Genomic DNA, 20,291 nt, shown 5'->3' with positions numbered 1-20,291 from the left:
AAGACCTCAAAATCCATTAAAAAAAACTCGACTCTATACAAACGCAAAGGGCAAAAACATATTTTACGTAAAAGACAATAATGCCCAACAAATTTAGTAGATGGTCAAGGGTCAAACATGGGTAAAATAGTAATTTTAATACAAAAAGACAAAAATAACCCTCCCGGTTGCACTGTGATCAACAAAAAGTAAGGTCAAAAGGGTCATTTCATTGCACAAACAAAAAACTGATTTGTTGTGCATACTAAAAAGACAAAAATAACCCTCTTTGATTTCATTATGAATAATATGATCAACAAAACGTATGGGCAAAAGGGTCATTTCATCACCCAAACATAAAAATATTGTTTTGTTGTGTATGCTAAAAAGGCAAAAGACCAAAAAGAACATCTACATTTTTTTAAGTCAAATAATTAAAGGGGCAAAAACGTAATTTCAAGTAAAACACAATAATGCACAACAAATTTAGTAGACGGTCAAGGGTTAAACAGGGGCGAAATAGTAATTTCAGTATTGAAAAAACAAAAATAACTCTCCCTGGTTGCACTATGATCAACAAAAAGTAAGAGTAAAAGGGTCATTTCATCACTCAAACATAAATAGTGTTTTGTTTTGTTGTGCATACTAAAAAGACAAAAATCACTCTCCTTGATTTCACTATAACTGAAATAACAAAAGACAAAAAGCAAGGCCAACGCTCTTGATCTGTGTTCAAATTAGACCATAACTGAAAACATCATCAACCTGACCTCAAACTTTTATTTTGAACAAAGTGTTTCAGTAGCAAAACATATACCAAGTTTCCTTTCAACAGAGAATCTTTAACCAGCTGATGTTGATCTTTAAAGATCTACCAAACAAATGTAGTTATGAGAATGCAAAAACACAAAAAACCAACAATACATTACAGATTACCCTCATTTGAACAATTAACAGGATAGCAGAAGTATATATAATAAAATAACATTCCAACTACAAAAATCATGACCCGTTTATCAAAATTGCCTAATTATGCAAGCTCAATGATAAATTACCAAAACTATGTTTAAATTTCTAAAGATCATTAATTTGACAGTTACCTAACAAATAAGTTTCATTTCAACCGGATGAGAGCAAAAATCAAGTTTCATTTGAATAGAAAACATATACTCAAACATGGATCCGGCTTAGGTGTGGTAGTGAAAAACTACCGCACCATGCGGATGTGGTAGCCCAAAACGACCCAGTTTGGAGTCGTTTAGGGCAATAAAAAAAATAATTTTTTATAAGAAATAATATAAAATTCATTTAATATTAAAAAACTAAAAAGCTCCACTGCACATCATCTTCATCTTCTTGTTGCTCCTCTTCTTCTTCTCCAGCTCCTTCATTTCTTTTCTTCTTTTCTTCTTCTTCTTCGTCTCCCCCAATTGGCATACCCTTTTTTTTTTTTTTTTTTTTTACTACCATTGACCATTTTTTTAAGGCAAGCATATTTTTCCATGCTTCATCCATGGAAAATGACAAAAGCATATAAAATTCATTTTTATGCAAAACAGCCATGGATGGACCATTTTTTTTTAATCCTTAAAGGAAAAAGTGTGAGAGTTGGGGGAGATGAAGAAGAAGAAGAAAAAGAAGAGGTGAAGATGGAGGACCCAATAAAACTCACAATCTTTCCAAAACCGACATTTTCTTTTCGTTCCCCAACTTTTCTCACTAACCAAACAGAATATCCACAAACTCAAGCTAAATCCAAAAAATCAATAGAAAAGAAACCCCCAAATTCAATACCCATATGAAATAGGACCCAAAATTTATACCAATTGAAATGGAGTTTTGAGTTTAGAGGCCTCCGGGCTCCGGCAATGGTTCACCGGAGCACGCCTGCACTGCCCACAGCGCCACCTCTTCCTCTCTCTCTCTCCGCCTCCTTCTCTCTCCCTAAAATCTGTTTATGGTTCTCCCTTCTTTTTTCTTTTTTTACTTTTTTTAATATTTTTTAGTTTTTTAATTATTATTATTTTATAATTTTTAAATTTTAATTAATTTTATATTATTTGTATTTTAAACATAGTTTTTTAAAGTGAAAAACAGTGCCGTTTAGTGGAAAAACGGTACCGTTTTCGACTAACCGCAGGCATGCTGTAGTGAAAGGATCCGAGCCTCTTTGTGCTTCATACTTCAGTTGACCCCCGAGAGAGACAGAAAAACAGAAAATAACCTAAGAGAAGAGGAAAAGTGAAGGCCGGAGAAGAGGAAGAGTGAAAATTAATTTGCGGAGGGTTTCATAAGCGTATGAAACGCGTTTTATACGCGTATGAAACGCGTTTTATACGCGCATAAAACGCGTTTCCGTGTATAAGACGCGTTTTATACGTGTTTTGTACGCGTATAAATAACGCCCTTTGCAATTGATTCTCGCGCGATCGCTCCCTCTGTCTATTTCTCTTTGTGAATCTGTGTGGCGAACGATCTGCATTCTCTCTCTCTTTCTCTGTGTGACGATCGATCTGATTTCACTCTCTCTTTCTCTGTGTGACGATCGATCTGATTTCACTCTCTCTTTCTCTGTGTGAATCTGTCTCTCTTTCACTTGTGTGAATCTCTGTGAATGGAGACGCCGATGGGCAAGCATCACCATATTCCTCCAGATACCCCACCGTCACTGCTAGAGAGGAAACCGGTGAGACAACTGGTGGGTCTGTCTGAGAATGAGAGTAGCAACCCCTTTCCATTGTTTGAATCGCAGGCTTTTTCTCCGGCGGATGGGACTACCACGCCCAAGGGAAAGGGCCACCAGCTTCCTCCGATGCCGTATACCTCGCCGCCGTCGCCGTCGAGACAACGCAGAATAGAGGTGGGTCTAATCAATCCAACCCCGCCGGTTTTCTCTCCGGTGGGGGTCGGGTATCCGAGATCGGAGGAATCACGTGTCCATTGCCCTTCGGCGTGCTACTCCAATTCGCTGGAGAGACAACCGGCGAGACCATGCAGAAAACGGGTTTCGGCTCAAAACAATGATTCCCCGGCGACGATACCACGATACATGGATTGGTCGTTCTGTAGAAGCAATGATTCCCGTCCTCTGCACACCCTCCCATTTTTCACTGGAATGGCTCCTCGCTATTTCAGGTGAAATGGAGAGGATGTCCCTCTGGTATGGCTCATTGATATTAATATTAATATTGAAACCCTCATTACTGTGGTGGGTCGGCATGAAAATATCTTTGTCTGAGTGAATTTATTGTGATTGTATTGCTTTGAGATTCAATGTGCTTTAATATTTGTGTGATTTACTTGCAGCTGATTTTGTTTGTTTGCTCCTTTGTCTAGATCATATTCTAGCTGATTTTGTTTGTTTGCTCCTTTGTTTGGATCATATTCTAGCTTCATACAGACTTACCTTTCTTTGGTGATTCTGATCCGGTTAGCTTGAACAGTAGGTATGATTTTGTTTATTTTCTGCCACATGTTTTGATTTTGTGTTTGATACTTGTCAAATTTTGTTTACCATTTTTTCTAGGGATTTCTCGCTTTCCTCTTAATTTTAATTTTTGAATCTATATAATCTGTGATGCGTGATTTGTAGTATGTCATTTCAGTTTTGATTTCCAATTTTGAAGTTTGGAGTTTTTGGAAAGTTCAGATTCGGTGGTTATTTCCAACCCACTCTTAAATATTTCTAAATATTTTTTGAAGAAAGAAATGAATTGATTTTGGACATCTCTCTCTTTCAGATATAAGATATAAGATTTCCTTTTTTGAATGTGTGTTTGTTAATTAAACTAAGACTTATAAAAAAAAAAAATAGATTTAAGACTTGAGAGAAATATGAATCATGAATTTAGTTTAGACGGCTAGGTGACAATGTCCCGGAGTTGATTATTCTACCGGTATATAGTGCGCTTCCTAGTGAAATGCAGTCAAGGATATTTGAACCTTCCCCTCAAGGATAGAGGAAAGTGGTTGTGGCTACAAACGTTGCCCAGGCGGCATCTCTAACGATCGATGGGATTTTTTATGTCATTGATCCTGGGTTTGCGAAGCAAAATGTGTAAAACCCGAAGCAAGGGCTTGATTCACTGGTGATTAATCCTATTTCTCAAGCATCAGCTAAGCAACGAGCCGGGCTTGCTGGGCGTACGTGGCCTGGGAAATGTTACTGCCTCTACACTGAGAGTGCATACTGCAATGAGATGTCCTTCAATTCCTGAAATACAGAGGATAAATCTTGGGTTTACTATGCTTACCATGAAAGCTATGGGATAAATGATCTTCTGTCTTTTGATTTCATGGATCCACCTTCACCTCAAGCCCTCCTTTCTGCCATGGAACAGCTTTACAGTCTAGGGGCTCTTGATGAGGAGGGGCTTCTGACCAAACTGGGCCGGAAAATGGCAGAATTTCCTCTTGATCCGCCATTGTCTAAGAGGCTGCTTGCCAGTGTGGACCTTGGATGCAGTGATGAGATTCAGACAATCATTGCAATGATTCAAACGGGGAATGTCTTCTACAGGCCCCAGGCAGGTCAGAAGAGGGCCAAGTTTTTCCAGCCAGAGGGAGACCATCTGACATTACTTACTGTTTATGGCGCTTGGAAAAATAGTAACTTTTCTCGGCCATGGTGTATTGAGAACTTTGTTCAGTCTAGATCCTTGAGGAGGGCACAGGATGTCAGAAAACAGCTGCTCACCATCATGGACAAATATAAATTAGAAGTTGTGAGTGCAGGAATGAATTTTTCAAAGATCAGGAAGGCAGTTGCTGCTGGATTCTTCTTCCATGCGGCTAGAAAAGACCCACAGGAGGGCTATAGGACCCTAGTTGAGAACCAACCAGTTCATATCCATCCAAGCAGCGCTCTTTTCCAGAGACAGCCTGACTGGGTCATCTACAATGAGCTGGTGATGACTACAAAGGAGTACATGCGAGAGGTCACAGTTAGAGATCCAAATGGCTTGTGGAAGTGGCACCGAGATTGTTCAAAGTGGCAGATCCTACAAAGATGAGCAAGCGCAAAAGCCACGAAAGAATCAAACCGCTTTTTGACAGATATCATGAGCCTAACTCTTGGCGTCCGAGTAAACGCCGTGCTTGAGATGGGTTTCAGCAAATCAGTTTGTCATTCATTTTAATTGTGTATCTTGTTGTGAATGTCTCCTTGTATAGTTTTATCAAGTTTTTGATGCTCTTAATGTAAATGACCACCCTTGAACAATACTGATGAAAAGTTTTCCCAATTTCTTTTATGTTGGAGCAATTGCTGGTTTCTCAGTTAACTTCATTCTTATTTTACATTATTATTGACTTGTATTAATTGAAGTTGTGAATCCTGACTGAATTTCTGTCTTTGTTCTTCCCAAAGCATGAGCCAACTTCTCTTGGTTTTTAGTCTGGTTTGTTTTTGCATAATATCTGTATGCAAAGAATACTTGTCCAAGTCTTTCAAATGAAGTTGTTTGGAATTTGGTTGACTATGGTTGCTATTCTAGATTATTATTATCTTTGGGTGAGTTACTGATGACCTTGACATTTTCTTAAATCTTGATGGAGTATGTTGGGTGGTGTTCTTTCATCTGCTAACCCTTTGGGGTTATCACTCAATTTAGCTTTTAAAGCCTTAAAGTCCTTCTCAAAGGATTTGGCAGAGTTTACCTATTAAAGGTGCTGATGTTAAAAAAAATTACAGCACTCAGAAGCCTGATTAAGTACAAGTCAAAAATGATTTTATCTTGAGCATAGAAGAGCTCATGAGTTTTTTATTTATTTTTTATATATCCAAAGATTTCTGTATGGGCATCACAACAGGAATTCATTCAGATCACAAAAAGTTCTTTTCCATGGCCAACACAGAAGCTGCCAGATTTCAATTGCAGAGCATAAGATAGCCAGCTAAAGCATATGCCCACATGTTCTTGTATAGCCTGCATCTGAGCACAGTGCTTTGACATTTTCTTCAAAACCTGTGAAAACACACAAAGATATCATCAATTACCCTTTTTAGCTAGTAAATTTTCTGGGTGGTTTTCTGTGCATGCACTTTACCAATATTTAATCTGCTTAGCCCTGGACTACTTGGCTGTCATAAATCAGGGGAAAGCAATTCCTCCAAGGAAACAAACTTCCCATGTGTTTAGCTATGTTTTACTTGGACGAAAATTAGCTACAACCAGAGTGTACTTAAGACTTGTGCCTCTCACATGTCAGTTTTAATAGACTTTAACGGCTAATACCTCATTTAACTCCGTTAACTTTCTTTCTCTTTCTAACATTCTGTCAAGGAAAAATTCATGTTGTCTCAATTGCTCATAAAGTTTTATACGCAATATCAAGGGATGCCTATGAATTGGTTTCAAGAGCATATGTATTAGGACAATTACAAAACATACAAAAACAATCAAGTAGTAAATGTGGCCTGTGCAAAAGAACATTTTATTAAGTTCAGCGTAGGAGCATTTCAAAAAAAAAAAAAGGTTCAGCTTAGGAGAAAATATATATATATATATATATATATATATATATAGTGCTACATCTACAATATCTACCGAACAGTCCAAATAAAGAGATACTTATAAACAGAAATCAAAGGTAGTGTATAATGTATATGTATACCACCCACATATACATTCAGGGTTGATTTAAAATAGGAAAAAAAAAAAAAGTGATTTATATACGCAAGCTAGGAGGTGCTTATTTGAATGAATGCAAATTTAAACCAAAATCACTATGTCGCATAGAGTAATGCTAGGGACTGTCTTTTTATCTTCCTAAAACCAATATGGTTTTTAAAATCACTATTAAATTTTAGATGAATTATATTTGAATTTTGATCCAATGGTGATTTTGAAAGTCATATCAACTTTAGGAGGATAAAAAGATGGTCCATAACATTACTCATTTCGCATAACAAATATTTGATTAAAAAAAAAGTAATTTTTAACATGTTTTACCAAACGCAATTTTTAAAATCGCATTTATTGAAACCATAATCACAAACGGATACTAAGATAAACATACTTTTTAAAGAAAATTTCTTCCAATCTTATTTTTATTATTAAAAAAGCAGGTATTTTTATATATTTAAGGAATTAGTAATGTTAAAAGGATAACAAAAACACAATTGAATTTTGATATATTTGTGATATTAAAAGTCAAATTATTATTGAATTTGAGAAGATTATTATTGGATTACTTTGTTTTGTTTTGTTTTTTTTTTTTTTTTTTGAAACTTCACTTTAGACCTTGTACTATTGCATGTTTTGAGAAAACCATTTAAATTTAAAAAACTTTCAATTTAACCCCTAAACTTTCAATTGACTATTCCGTCAGATTTTAAACGTTAAATGTAATAAAATAACGTTTATACCCATGCTTTTTTATTTATAAAATTTCAAATTTATCCATAATTTCAAATTTCAAATTTTTAAAAATAAAGTTATTAAAAAAAAAAAATTTGACCCACGATAACCCAAATGGGTCTCGCCCATAGACCCATCGTGGGTCTTGCCGCGACCCGGCAAAAAAAAAATCGAAGGGTAATTTGGCATTTTTATGCATTTCTGTTAGAAGTTAATGATTAAATCTTACTGGGAGGAGATGTCAATTTAATTAAATTAAAAATTTAAAGGGTTAAATTGAGAATTTTTAAAATTTGAAAATTCTTCGCAGGCAGTAATTCAACGAGTTGATCACATTGTTAATTTTTTTTTACCAGGATAAACGAAATTGGAATTATTAACATCGTAATCTCCAAACAACCGATTGAGTTAATATGTGTTCAGATGTTGTTGTATTCCCGCGTTACCCTTCCGGCATAAGCTCTTGGTAGACGCGCTGAAATCGGACTCTATACGCGTGTCACGGGCCAAATTCAAAAAAAAAAACCAAAGTAATTATACCGTTGGAATCATAGTACTCATAGACCAAGACCTTGACTTGCTCGGAAAGAAACACGAAAATTACCTTCAGTCCTCTTCTTATAAATTCTCTCTCTCTCTCTCTCTCGCTCTTTTTCCATCTCTCAATTGACTACCAAGCAGGATCGGTTCTTAGAATTTTGGCTCTCTCTCTTTCGCTTTGATACTTTGTTGCGCTTTGAAAGATTCTTGAAATTTCGAACGATGACTGGGGAGTTGACCGAGAACTCTGCCGACTCTGCCGCCGGCGAGGGCTGCATGAATTTGCTGAAGACTCTGGGGCGTGAGGAGATTTTGGAGGTCTTGTCTGAAGGGTTTTGCCGGCAGTGTTATCCTCTTCTGGAGGCTCGTATTCGACGCATTCTCAACAGTAAGAAAATCCATCTTCTATTTTTCCTTCTTTTTTTTTTTTTTTTTCGTTTCCGTTGTTTCATTCTTTCTCTTTCTCTTTCTCTTTTAGTGTTTTTTTGGAACAAAGATGAAGCAGGGTTCTTTTTATTTAGCGTTGTTTGTCTGATGATTCTTGTCGTGTTTCTTGAATTGGGGTTGGTTTGTTTCTTGAATTCTCAATCTTGAATTGGGGTGGTGTGTGTTTCTTGAATTCTTGATCTTGAATTAGGGTTTTGTGTTTCTTGAATTCTAAGACTAATTAAGGTTTGGGGTTTGATTGCAATTTCTGTTTGAGTCTTATCTTTGACAAATTTTGACCCCTTTGGGTATTATTATTATTAATAACTGGAACATATTTTATAGTTCAGTTTTCTTTGAAACATCACTTTCAGATTCTGGTTACAATTTCTCTTTCATCCCATGTCTTCATGTTTTGAAATGTATTTGGTTGCTTTTCCTCAACGGATTCTAAACCTATCAAAGACAAAACCATGCACATTAAGAAATTGTTTGGGAAAGAAGGTGAATAAACTATTTGAAGTGAGGCATGAGGTGGGTTGGCTGGAAACAGGAATTTATGATTAAATTCCTTTGTTTCTTTTTTTTTTTAATCATCATCAAATTGACAACTTCATGTAATTTTGGGTTCTAGGCAGGCTTGGATTTGAATCGGCTGGCAGTAAAACTTGTTTCCTTTTGAGGGAATTCTCTTAGAAATATTATATAATATTTACATATTTATCTTGGTTTTATTAATGCTCATAAATTTCTGATGGATAACCATGCTTGAATTAACCTTTTCCTTTACTGGTTTCTTTTGATGCAGGGAAAGTGAGGGAAATACCCAAGTGGAATGATGGCATTGAAGGTTCAGACTCTTTCTACAGGAGGAAGCCTCATAAGCGAATGCGTACTCTCGAGAGCCTTCCCCGAACACCTGAACACAGCTACTTGTCAAGGCGGAAAAGATTCACATCTAATTTTTCTGGCAAATCAGTTACCGACAATTGTAATTCATTTGAACATTCGGATTTCAAAATATTACCGAATGATAGACTCGGCAAAGTTTCCTCTGGGTTTGATAATGGTTTATCCGATGAGAAAAATGATCAAATCAGAATATCTCAAGTTATAAGGAAAAAAGACTTCGAATATACTGAGAGGATAGATGGGGGGAGACAAAGAAATGTGCTTGGAGGCCTAGAGCTTCACACTTGAGTGTTTAATACCGAGGAGCAGGAGAATATTGTGGAATATGTCTGCTTGTTGCAAAGCATGGGGCAAAGAGGGAAGCTAAGAGGTATTTATAGTTATATGAATCCTCCCTTTCTTTTATCTAGTTTTGATCCATTCAAAGTGTTCAAAAGTTTGGTGACACAGCACGGAAAGAGAATAAAATAAAAATAAAGGATAAGCGTTTCACCAAGAATGTAGAGTCTCACCACATAAAAGAGTAATCACAATTCTCGAAGAAGAAAACATCTTTTTCAATATTATCATATGACTATTACAATCAAAAAGTATGCTTAAATAGACTTAAGACACTAAACCCTAACCTTAACTCTAACTAGACTGACTTTGGCCAAGCTCATTACTATAATTCTTAAAATATAAATAAAAACCAATGTAAATACAAATAAGCTAATTAACTAATAAGACCCAAATAAAATTAAAAGATTTATTTTTCTCCCTGCATCATTTGGATTAGTAATTTTCCCCTGCTTTGATATGTTCTACTCACATGTTTCATTTCAGTTTGAATCCCTAGGTTTTATGGTGCTAAGTAAATGCTTATTAAAATAAACCCAAGATTGTGTTCACTTGCAGTAGTCTCATGTTTCTCTGTGCTTTGGTATAGAGCCTCCCTCCCTTCTGCTCCATTTCTCACCCTTGAGTATTTCTATGGGCACTGCCATGGCCATATTATGAACCTTGCTATTCCTTCTGTGTACACATGTGTCTCATTGTCCAGCATGCCAATGGTTCTCTCAAACCAGTTGCTATTTTTAAGTATTCAGAACATGAAATTACACGCACACTCACATAGGAAATTACACAAACAAAGTCAGCCTTACGAGTTCCTCACAGCTTTGATGTGAGAATCATTGGTATACCTTTGGGATTTCTTCTTTGTGTTGTGACTAATTTCTTGTTGATGTCTTACGTACTAAAAGTTCATATTTTATCCTATTTTCTAATATATATTACAAGAAAATTCACTTGAGAATTATCAAAGAGGTAAGAACGTAAGTAGCTAATAAGATTAGAACTCTGCTTTGTGTCCTCCATCTTTTCTTTCCCTTTCTCTTTTTCCGCCAGAGAATGCAAGCAAGGGCCATCAAATGAACGTGTAGGACAAAAGCACAAAAATCAAAATCAAAATCAAAATTCCATCTAGACGATAGTAAGGACTGCAAAAGATTCTCTGACATAGCGGAAGTGATAGAAATTAATTAGTGGATAAAATTAGTAGATAGCTTCAGTATGATTCTCAGATCACTGTAAAACTGCTATCTATCATGAGAGAACCTTTTCTGCATTCCTAAAGCGGTTTAAGAGTGAGATGTCCATACCCATTTCCAAAGTGTTCTTCCCCCATGTTCTTGACCAACCTGAAAAAGAGGGGAAAAAACTAATGAATTCTTATGTACACCGTAAAATATTAAGTTATACAAGTAAAATCAAACATGAACACCTCAATCACTGGACATTGAAACGACTTATTTACAAATCCTATGCAACAGTAATCGAGGCCTCCTTCAAACCATGAAAGAATCCTGACATTTAGTTTGTCATGTTTTCTTAAGGGTCAATCAGTTGAGCATATTATCGTATCATGTTCATAAACATTAACCACAAAAAATAAGAAGAAAACAATAGGATTCATAACTTGAATTTCATTGCCGTAACTATATAAATGAAAAACAGAAATGAGCAATGAGGCCCGGCTCATGAGGATAAATGACTAGCAATGCAACTCATGAGTCCTTTATTTAATGATGCATCTTCTACTTTTTCTTACATCTGACCACTTACACAATTTAGAATATAATCAATTGCAGAGTTAATTTATCCTAATGATCTACCAACTTTCGCTGTTATTTTGCCTCTTTCATTGTTTTAGACGTTCAAAATGTTTTCTTAAAATATGTTAGTATCATGTTTTATAGGTTTTGGGACTTAGTTAACATACATTAATCTGTCTGAATATATATATACTCAGTGAAATTAGAAATATGAGAATGCAGGAAATGGCCAAAGGGAGGGGAATTTTTAGTGTTTTGTGCTTTCTCTATATAAATGTGTGTGTGGTTTACGGTATGAAGAAAATGTGGTTGTTCAAGTTTCTCACATTTGGTCTCTCGATTGCACTATTTTGCAGAACGTACATATTCAGAACCTAGAAAATGGATGCGCGGTAAAGGGCGTGTCACAATACAATTTGGCTGTTGTTACAATTATGCAAAGGTAATTTATGATTCTTCTATGTATAAACCTTTTTATTTGACTACTTCTTAGTATGTGATTAACCATAACAAAACATATGATGCTGTTTTTGCAACCTTACAGGATCAAAATGGGAAGCCTCCAGGCATAATAAGAGATGAAGAAGTGGATCCCATACCATCCTTGTTTAAAATAGTTATCAAGAGGATGGTTAGATGGCAGATTTTGCCACCAACATGTATCCCTAACAGTTGCATTGTCAATATATATGAAGAAGGCGATTGCATTCCCCCTCACATTGACCATCACGACTTTGTCCGGCCGGTTTGCACTCTTTCACTCTTAAGTGAATGCAAGATAGTTTTTGGTTTGAATCTGAAGGTTGTTGGTCCAGGGGAGTTTTCCGGGCCGGTCTCTATATCACTGCCTGTCGGGTATGTCATATGATTGAATTCATTGCGCATGTAGATTAATGTCTTAATAGAATATCGATACGGGAATTTCAATAATATTTTCTTAAATGAGTTTATCTCATTCATGCAAATGGGAAAATTAATCTGGAATTTAATTGTTGGGTGGGTGGTGATTTTTCATTTTAATCTCTTGCTTCTAAAATATCTTCATTTTTCCAATTTTCAGATCGGTGTTCGTTCTAAATGGTAATGGAGCCGATATTGCTAAACATTGTGTTCCAGGAGTCCCAACAAAAAGGTATGCTTTCATTTGCCTTCTGCCCTAAGCAAAAGAAAAATAAAAGTTTATATATTTGGAATCATTTTTTTGCTATTTTGATTTTGCAAGATTTCCATAACTTTCAGGAAAATGGATGAAAGCAAACTTCCATACACGTTTTTACCTGACCTTGAATTGGTTGGAATCAAGCCTCTTATCTGTTCTCCCTTGAACACACCACGCATCTAAATCCAGCATGATCTGTATAAGCAGCTCATTGAGAAAGATGAGTTTCATCCACAAGACAACTTAAATGCACAAAATAGATCAAGTGATGTAGCACAAATGGTACATCTCGAGGCGTCACCCTGAGCTCTCCTATGAGACTGTCCTAAGAGGCTAGCCCGAGAGACCATTAGAGGCCCAAGATGGCATCACGAGAGTGAGGGTTCCCGACACGTCATCTTGAGAGATCATTTCCCGAGACGTCATCACGAGAAACCATTCGAGAGCTCCCAATCCCAAGAAAGAATGTACGACTAGAGACTATCCATGGGTTACCAAGACCAAGAAGGAAATTACTACCCGATCAGCTGGCGCATTAATGGCAAGAATCAAAGAAGGAAAGATGTGATTGCCAAGTTTCAGATTTTAGTTATTGAAGATTTTATTTGATTTGATTATACTCTTTACATTAGGATTTTATTTGACTGTAGTTTTCTATTATTATAGGAACTTCCTTAATAGGCTTAGATTTTCCTTGTGCTCCAAGCCTTCACCTTAATATTAATACCGAAGGTAGACGTGTGTAATGCCAAGTTTTGAATTATTGAGAATTTTATAAATTCCACTGCAGAATTTTATCGTTCCTTTAAGCTTTTTGGCGTGTGTATCTCTTTTAATTAGAAGACGAGAAGCTTTTGATTGTCGTTATTAACTTTCGCTATGTTCGCTATGTCAAATGATATCAAAGATCAGACTCATTCGGAATCATTTGGAGGGCTATTGGGAATATAAAGTGTAAAAACACAATTGCACAACAGAAAATCAAAATACTATGCTATTTAAATTAAATTGCCAAACAGAAACTACTTATTTGTAGAAAATGACCGCTCCTTGGCTTTTGGGCAAAACTTATGCTTCTTGTTTCTCCAAGAACTCGTGTAGTTTCAGGGATTATGAGACCTTCAAATCTTCTCACCAATATCTAATAAAAACTGGACCCTTCCATGCTCTTTAAAACTTTAATTTAGGGGAAAGTTCATATGCCCTCTCAAATTACCACATAATTGATAATGTACCCCCAAACTACAAAAACATTATCAATGTTCTCTCCAATGACAAAACTACCCTCATTATTATTATTATTATTATTATTTAAAAAAAATACTAAAACTTCTTGAAAAAACTTAAACTGGAAAAAAAAAAATGAGTGGCCAAATTTAAAAATAAAAAAAATTCCTTTTTATAAGAAAAAAAATTAAAAAATTTCAATTTTTTTTTTTTATGAAAATTGAAAATTTTTGTTTTTATTATATAATTTTTTTAAATAAAAACTTCTGTTGTAAAAATAAATAAAAATTTACGTTTAAAAAAATAAATAAAAATGTCCGTTTAAAACATAAAAATTTTTTAAAAAAAAATTTAATATATATTAATTTTTTATATTTTTCGGATTTATATGGGTATTTTTGTCTTATTGAGAAATATATAAGGGCATTTTTATCTTTTCGTTAGCCTTAGAGAACGTTGACAATGTTTTGGTAATTTAGGGAATTGAAAGTTAATTTAGGGGAGACATTGTCAATTGGGTAATAGTTTGAGAGCGGGTATGTGGACTTTACCATTTAATTTATTATTGAGAGTTAACTCAAGATTATTAGTTCTTAGTAAATACTAAAGAATTGTGTGTTTTTTTGCAAGAGCTTTGAGATTCTCTATTTATTGGCTTAAAATACTAGAAGAGGTGAGAGAACTAATCCATGTGGGACTAGTATGAGTGACATATGGGCTTGGAGATTCAATCCCTTGCCCATGCTCCTAACCCAAATGCTTGGGCTTAGGTTTTATTCCCAGCCTAGTCTCCTTTAGATGCACCTCATGTATTGTTTCTCTCTAGCTTATGTTTTAATAAATAAAAACAAGCAGCCCAATAATTATGAAAACACGACTTAGTTAAATTATATTAGCTTGGTGAGGGATTTAAAGATAAAAATAGTCTCTAAGGGGTAGTTCAATCTGTTGGGGACCATGCCTCATAAAGCAGAAGTCACTAGTTCGAATCTCCCATCTCCCTCTTATGTGGACATGTCAAAAAAAAAAGATAAAAAAGAGATAAAAATAAATCTAGCTCCAAATAGTCCCAACTTTCTTAAGTCGTTAATTTTTTTTTTTTGACACGTCCACACATGGGAAGGGGAAGGGGGATTCGAACTAGTGACCTCCGCTTCATTAGGCGTGGTCCATAGCCGATTAAGCTACCCCTTGGGAACCTTAAGTCACTATTTAATTACAATTGATTATACTAAACAATTATAATTGTACTTTAGTTTATAGTTTTGATTAAAATAATTAATTCATTTGACTTACTTAATATTGACTTTTGATTTCTCTATTAAATATTTTATAGCAGAATTAAGGCCAAAGACACTAGCCTTGTTTACTAACACATTTTTTTCTTTTCTTTTCTTTTCTCTTTTTTCATTTCTACTACAAGAAATAAAAACATTAACAAAACTTTAATCAAAAAAAAAAAAACAAATTGAAACTACTTTCATATTTATGTCACATCAAAATATTTTTTTAACCAAAACGTAAAAAATAGTGAAAACTTTATATAGCCCCCTTAAACTTTTACGCGTTTTGATATGATCCCCTCCAAAGTTCAAAACTCTCTATTTCATCATTCAAACTTATAATTTGATGCAATCTTCCCATTCGGGCGTTAAAACCGACAGTACAAAAAATAAAATGACATTTATACCCCTAAAACTTATAAAATTTCAAATTGACCATTAATTTACCAAAATTTCATTTTTGAAAATGAAAATTATAGGGTATTTTGGTATTTTTCATAGCCTCTATTAGGATTTAGTGCCAACTCCTGCTAGAGGGGATTAGATTGCATCAAATTAAAAGTATAAGGGGTGAAATTGAAAGTTTTTTTAACTTTGAGGGGGTATTTTCAGAACGCGTAGAAGTTTAGGGGTCCTTTGTGGAGTTTTCCCTAAAAAATATATTCTAAAAAACGTTATCAAACCAACCTCATAATTTTCTCTATCCTAAAATTGAAATACAAGTATATAGACAATTAACACCAAGTCATCGATCCGAGAGCCCTTACAAGACAATCAAAAGTCAAAGTGGTACCCCATTGGTGGTGGTGGTGCCACCTCCAATACATAAGTTAGTCCTAAGTGATGATTAGGGCACGAGAGCATACCCACTCCTTGCCTTTAGCCAACTTTATATAGATGTTGAATTGGTTTAATTGGATGCATGAATAAGGCATCTTCAATTAGTGATTTATTTGGCTGATTGGGGCATTGATCACGCTGTGAGTTTCCTTTAACATTCACCTTCCTTATGAGTAGTCTTTTCTTTAGTGGACTATTCTTATCTTAGTCTCTTTTTTATTTTATTTTATTTATTTATTTATTTATTTTTTTGTTGTGGGCGTTTTTAAAGAATGGTTTGTTATTTTATAATGATGAGGATTTTAAATTACAAAAATAAAATAAAATCATGAGGATTTGTTACCTCTTTGGTGATGTGTGGCTCAAGTTAAATGCTTATTGGACTACTTCTTCTCTCTCCTGTGAGAAGATAAGATGCTCAAATCTTGGCTGAGAAGGAAGAACTCTCTTTCCTTGAGATTTCAGCGTTTAATATCGAGAAGGCATTCCAGGCCATTTTGTTGGATATTTATCACATTATAAGCAAGAAGGCTCTAGCAGTCCAGTAGGGTGCTTCCTCCAATGGCCTTCCTCATGGCACTACCATTAATGTTTCCAATCTGTCAGCTATTAGGAACAAAGCAACTTGTTGCACTGCAAATTAACTTCATCTTAATTTCTCCGTAGAGGCAGGAAATTAGATGAAAGAAAGCATTGTAAAAGATCGATTAATGTTTCATTTTTTTTCTTCTAGAAATTGAATTTAATTGTTGACATAAATTGCTTGTAAGTTTCTGGGTTTTGCATTGTGCTGAATCGTCGTTGTAGTGGCCTAGGAGTTGTATGGGTGTGCAAAAAAGATTGCCTTCGTGTCCTTTTCCTTTTGTCTCTTTCTTTTTATAATGCACATTTTTATTTACTATTTTTTTAAATCTTAATTGCCTCGCAATTCAAACCATTATAGAAAATAAAAAGGAACATATAAAAAGAATTTATATATATATATATTCAATGAGTTAAATGTCACGTGAACTACTAAGTTGTATATATATATATACAACTTAGTAGTTCACGTGACATTTAACTCATTGAAAAATATTTGGAGTATTACAATTCTTACTACAATCTATGTACAAACTCTAGCATATTTTTTAATACATGTGATCTTGTTGGCTATAAGATAAAATTATTAGTAATATAATTAAGTTAATAACAACAAAAGCTTAAGACCTATTAAAATCAATGCTTATTGCAAAAAGCTTACCTCTACAGAATATAGTGAATTGGTTGCGCTGTAAAATTGTTCTGTATGCAATAATTCTCATCTAATTTGCTTCCATATCCACACAAGGTTGAAACCTTTGTATCAGAGACATATGCTTCCAAAAAAAGGGATTGGGTGGTGTTGGGCCAAAATGGAAGACTTTGGGCTTATATGAGCAAAGCAATTGGGCTTACGGAGACCATCGGGATGTGGCAACTGTACTTATTGGGCCGGAAATTCTAAATATTCACAGGCCAAAAGAGTTTGAAATTTTTCTGTCTCTATCTAAACATTTGGACTATGAGTAGATATCATTTACAGACCGAGTAGAACCAACTCATCAGCAAATGTCGTATCTAGATGACCCTTAAGCTCAGTTGATCCAAATTCGAGCCCAGACGTTGATGGTCTAATCACGGTCTACACTGACGAACCCAGTGTCAGTGTATGGTTTAATTTAAACGACAATGTGAAAGAAAGCAAGGAAAAACTTGCTTTTGAGCTGAATAATCTCTACTGTTTTCTCATTGAGCTTAAATAGAGAAGAGTTACAATAGTAGTTGATCACATCAAGCTAATAAGCTAATCTTGATGTGATAAGATAATAAACTAAGAGGGTTAATACAAAAGGGAGACTAATTACAAAAGATAATTATCCACAAGAGATTTGGTAGAATTGATCTGTTTGTATTTAATAACAATACCATAAGTAGGAGTTTCTGTAGAATTAGATAACTCATAAAAGAGAGGCTCGTATGCAATCTCGTCCAGACGGGATTACAGACCAGAGCAACCAGAGAGGCTCGTCCACAATCTCGTCCAGATGCGATTGCAGACAAGAGGATCACTTCGAGTCACAGAGAGGCTCGTCTGCAATCCCATCCAGACGAGATTGCAGATGCGCGATATGCTGCTGCCCTTCCTTAACAGCCCCCCTCAAACTGATGGGAGGAGAGATGACCATTAGTTTGTCTCTAAGAAATAGGAATCGTGTGGATGTGAGACCTTGTGTAAAAATGTCTGCACATTGATCTGCTATAGAAATGTAGGAGGCTGTCGGGTCTTTGTGTAGGATCTTTTCTCTGATGAAATGGTAATCAACTTCTATGTGCTTGGTGCGTGCATGGTAGATAGGGTTAGAAGTAGAGCAATTGCCCTTAGATTGTCACACCAGAGCCAAGGGGGCGTATTAAGCACAATATGTAATTCCTAAAGAAGCATCATTAACCAAGAGATTTCAGCAGTGGTGATAGCCATTGCCCTATACTCTGCTTTTGTGCTTGACCTAGATACAACTGGCTACTTTTTAGCATGCCAAGAGATTAGGTTAGTCCCAAAGAAGACATAATAGCATGTGGTGGATCTTCTGTCAAGTGGATCACCTGCCCAATCGGAGTCACAATAGGCATGTATTTGAAGTGGTCCAAGAGTAAAGTGTAAACCATGGTTTGGAGTCCCTTTGAGATATCTTAGTACTCGTTTGGTAGCTTGAAGATGGGCAGTTGTGGGGCAATGCAGGAATTGACACAGTTGGTTGACAGAGTAGGCAATGTCTGGCCTAGTAAGAGTGCAGTATTGTAAGGCTCCAACAATGTGTCTGTATGCAGTAGGGTCTGGTAGAGCATCACCATCCATCTTTGTGACCTTCAACCCTGAGGTGCATGGAGCTACATACAGCTTAGCTCCAATCATGTTGACCCGTGTAAGGAGATCAACTATGTATTTGCTTTGATTGAGATGTAGTCCAGTCTTGTTTCTGAAAACATGGATGCCAAGGAAGTAGGACAGGCAGCCTAGATCCTTGAGTTTGAATTCCTGCTGCAAACTAGAAATAACTGATGCAATGACAGTGGAGTCAGTACTAGTGATTATAATGTCATCTACATATATTAGTATAAATAGATGGACTGAATCTCAATGAAGTATGAAGAGGGATGTGTCTACTAAAGAGCCAATGAATCCCAAGTGAAGGAGAGCCTGTGAAAGTCTATGAAACCAAGCCCTAGGCTCTTGTTTTAGGCCATAGAGAGCCTTTTTGAGCTTGCATACATGACTAGGGAGCTTGCTGTCCACAAAACCAATAGGTTGTTCCATATATACTTCCTCAGATAAGTGACCATGTAGGAATGCATTTTATACATCTAGTTGTTTGAGTGGCCAGCTGTAATGCACTGCTAGAGAGAGAAGTATGCGTATGGTGGCTGGTTTAATGACTGGACTGAAGGCCTCCTTATATTCTATTCCATCTCTTTATTGAAAGCCTTTAGCTACAAGTCTAACTTTGTACCTCTCTATTGAGCCATCTGCGTGCTGTTTCACCTTGTACGCTTATTTATTCTTGATGATGTTGTAGTTTGATGGTCTAGGGCATAGAGTCCAAGTGCCATTATCAAGAAGAGATTAGATTTCACTTTCCATAATAGTAAACCAATAATAGTAAACCAATGAGGAATGGGAGCAACCTTAGCAAAGGTAGTTGGGATTAGAGGGAGAATAAAGCTAGTCATGGCCTTGAGAGGGTATTTGGTGGATTTAAGAGAGTGGTATCGTTTGTAATCTAGAAAGGGTTTAGGTTTAGAAATTCTTGTCATTGATCTGGTAACCATGTGTGGAGATGAAGGTTCAGATGTGGGAGGTATAATTTGAAGCAAAGAAGCATCAGAAGAGGGGACAGTAGGGTCAAGTTGAGATGATGAAGGTAAAGGGGGTTCATCATTCTAAGAAACAGATTCAGAAGGTAGGGCAGGTGACCAAAGGTTTGGGGATGAATTCTAACGGGATGAATTTTGTGGCGTGTTGTTGTCATTGGGAGGTACTGATGGAGATGGTATATTGGTGGGTAAGGTTATGGATGAAATGAAAATAGTATGAGCAGTTTGGTCATTGGCAGATACTTGAGATGAAATATTTTCAACACTTTCTAGTCTAGGTGGTGAAGCATGAATAGAAAGAAAGTGAGATGAATCAAGAACCATACCTGATTGGAGAGAATCACCCCTTGCAAGAGTAGTAGTGGCTACTCTACCCTAAGCAAGAAATAGCACTTTATCAAATACCACATGTCTCGAAACATAGATTCGGTTGGAAGTGGGATCAAGACACTTATACCCTTTTTGGTTTGAGCTATAACCTAGAAAGACACATTGTTTGCTTCGAAACTCTAACTTGTGTTTGGTATAAGGCTTTAAGAGAGGATAACAGGCACAACCAAAGGTTTTCAAGAAG

At 35.8% G+C, this 20,291-nt stretch overlaps 1 protein-coding gene and 1 pseudogene across 1 annotated transcript; both read left to right on the top strand.

Moving 5' to 3' along the window:
• Positions 1-2,246: 2,246 nt before the first annotated feature.
• Positions 2,247-5,231, top strand: LOC132186279 (putative pre-mRNA-splicing factor ATP-dependent RNA helicase DEAH5 pseudogene; annotated as a pseudogene).
• A 2,686-nt stretch (positions 5,232-7,917) lies between these two features.
• LOC132165596 (RNA demethylase ALKBH9B-like) lies at positions 7,918-13,277 on the top strand. The gene is made up of 6 exons (XM_088513539.1): positions 7,918-8,268; positions 9,115-9,588; positions 11,671-11,756; positions 11,859-12,169; positions 12,375-12,446; positions 12,554-13,277. Exons 2-6 carry the CDS (start codon positions 9,564-9,566, stop codon positions 12,654-12,656), a joined length of 597 nt encoding a protein of 198 aa, XP_088369665.1. The 5' UTR covers positions 7,918-8,268; positions 9,115-9,563; the 3' UTR covers positions 12,657-13,277.
• Positions 13,278-20,291: the final 7,014 nt, after the last annotated feature.

This window comes from Corylus avellana, chromosome 2 (assembly GCF_965113065.1).
Source record: "Corylus avellana chromosome 2, dhCorAvel1.hap1.2, whole genome shotgun sequence".
NCBI classification, from domain to species: Eukaryota; Viridiplantae; Streptophyta; class Magnoliopsida; order Fagales; family Betulaceae; genus Corylus; species Corylus avellana.
This window is presented reverse-complemented; position numbering and strand designations above follow the sequence as displayed.

Coding starts and splice junctions, on each gene's coding strand:
- LOC132165596 (XM_088513539.1), top strand. CDS start 9,564: ATGGGGCAAAGAGGGAAGCTAAGAG. Junction 9,589..11,670: donor GCAAAGAGGGAAGCTAAGAG/GTATTTATAGTT, acceptor ACTATTTTGCAG/AACGTACATATTCAGAACCT. Junction 12,170..12,374: donor TCTATATCACTGCCTGTCGG/GTATGTCATATG, acceptor TCCAATTTTCAG/ATCGGTGTTCGTTCTAAATG.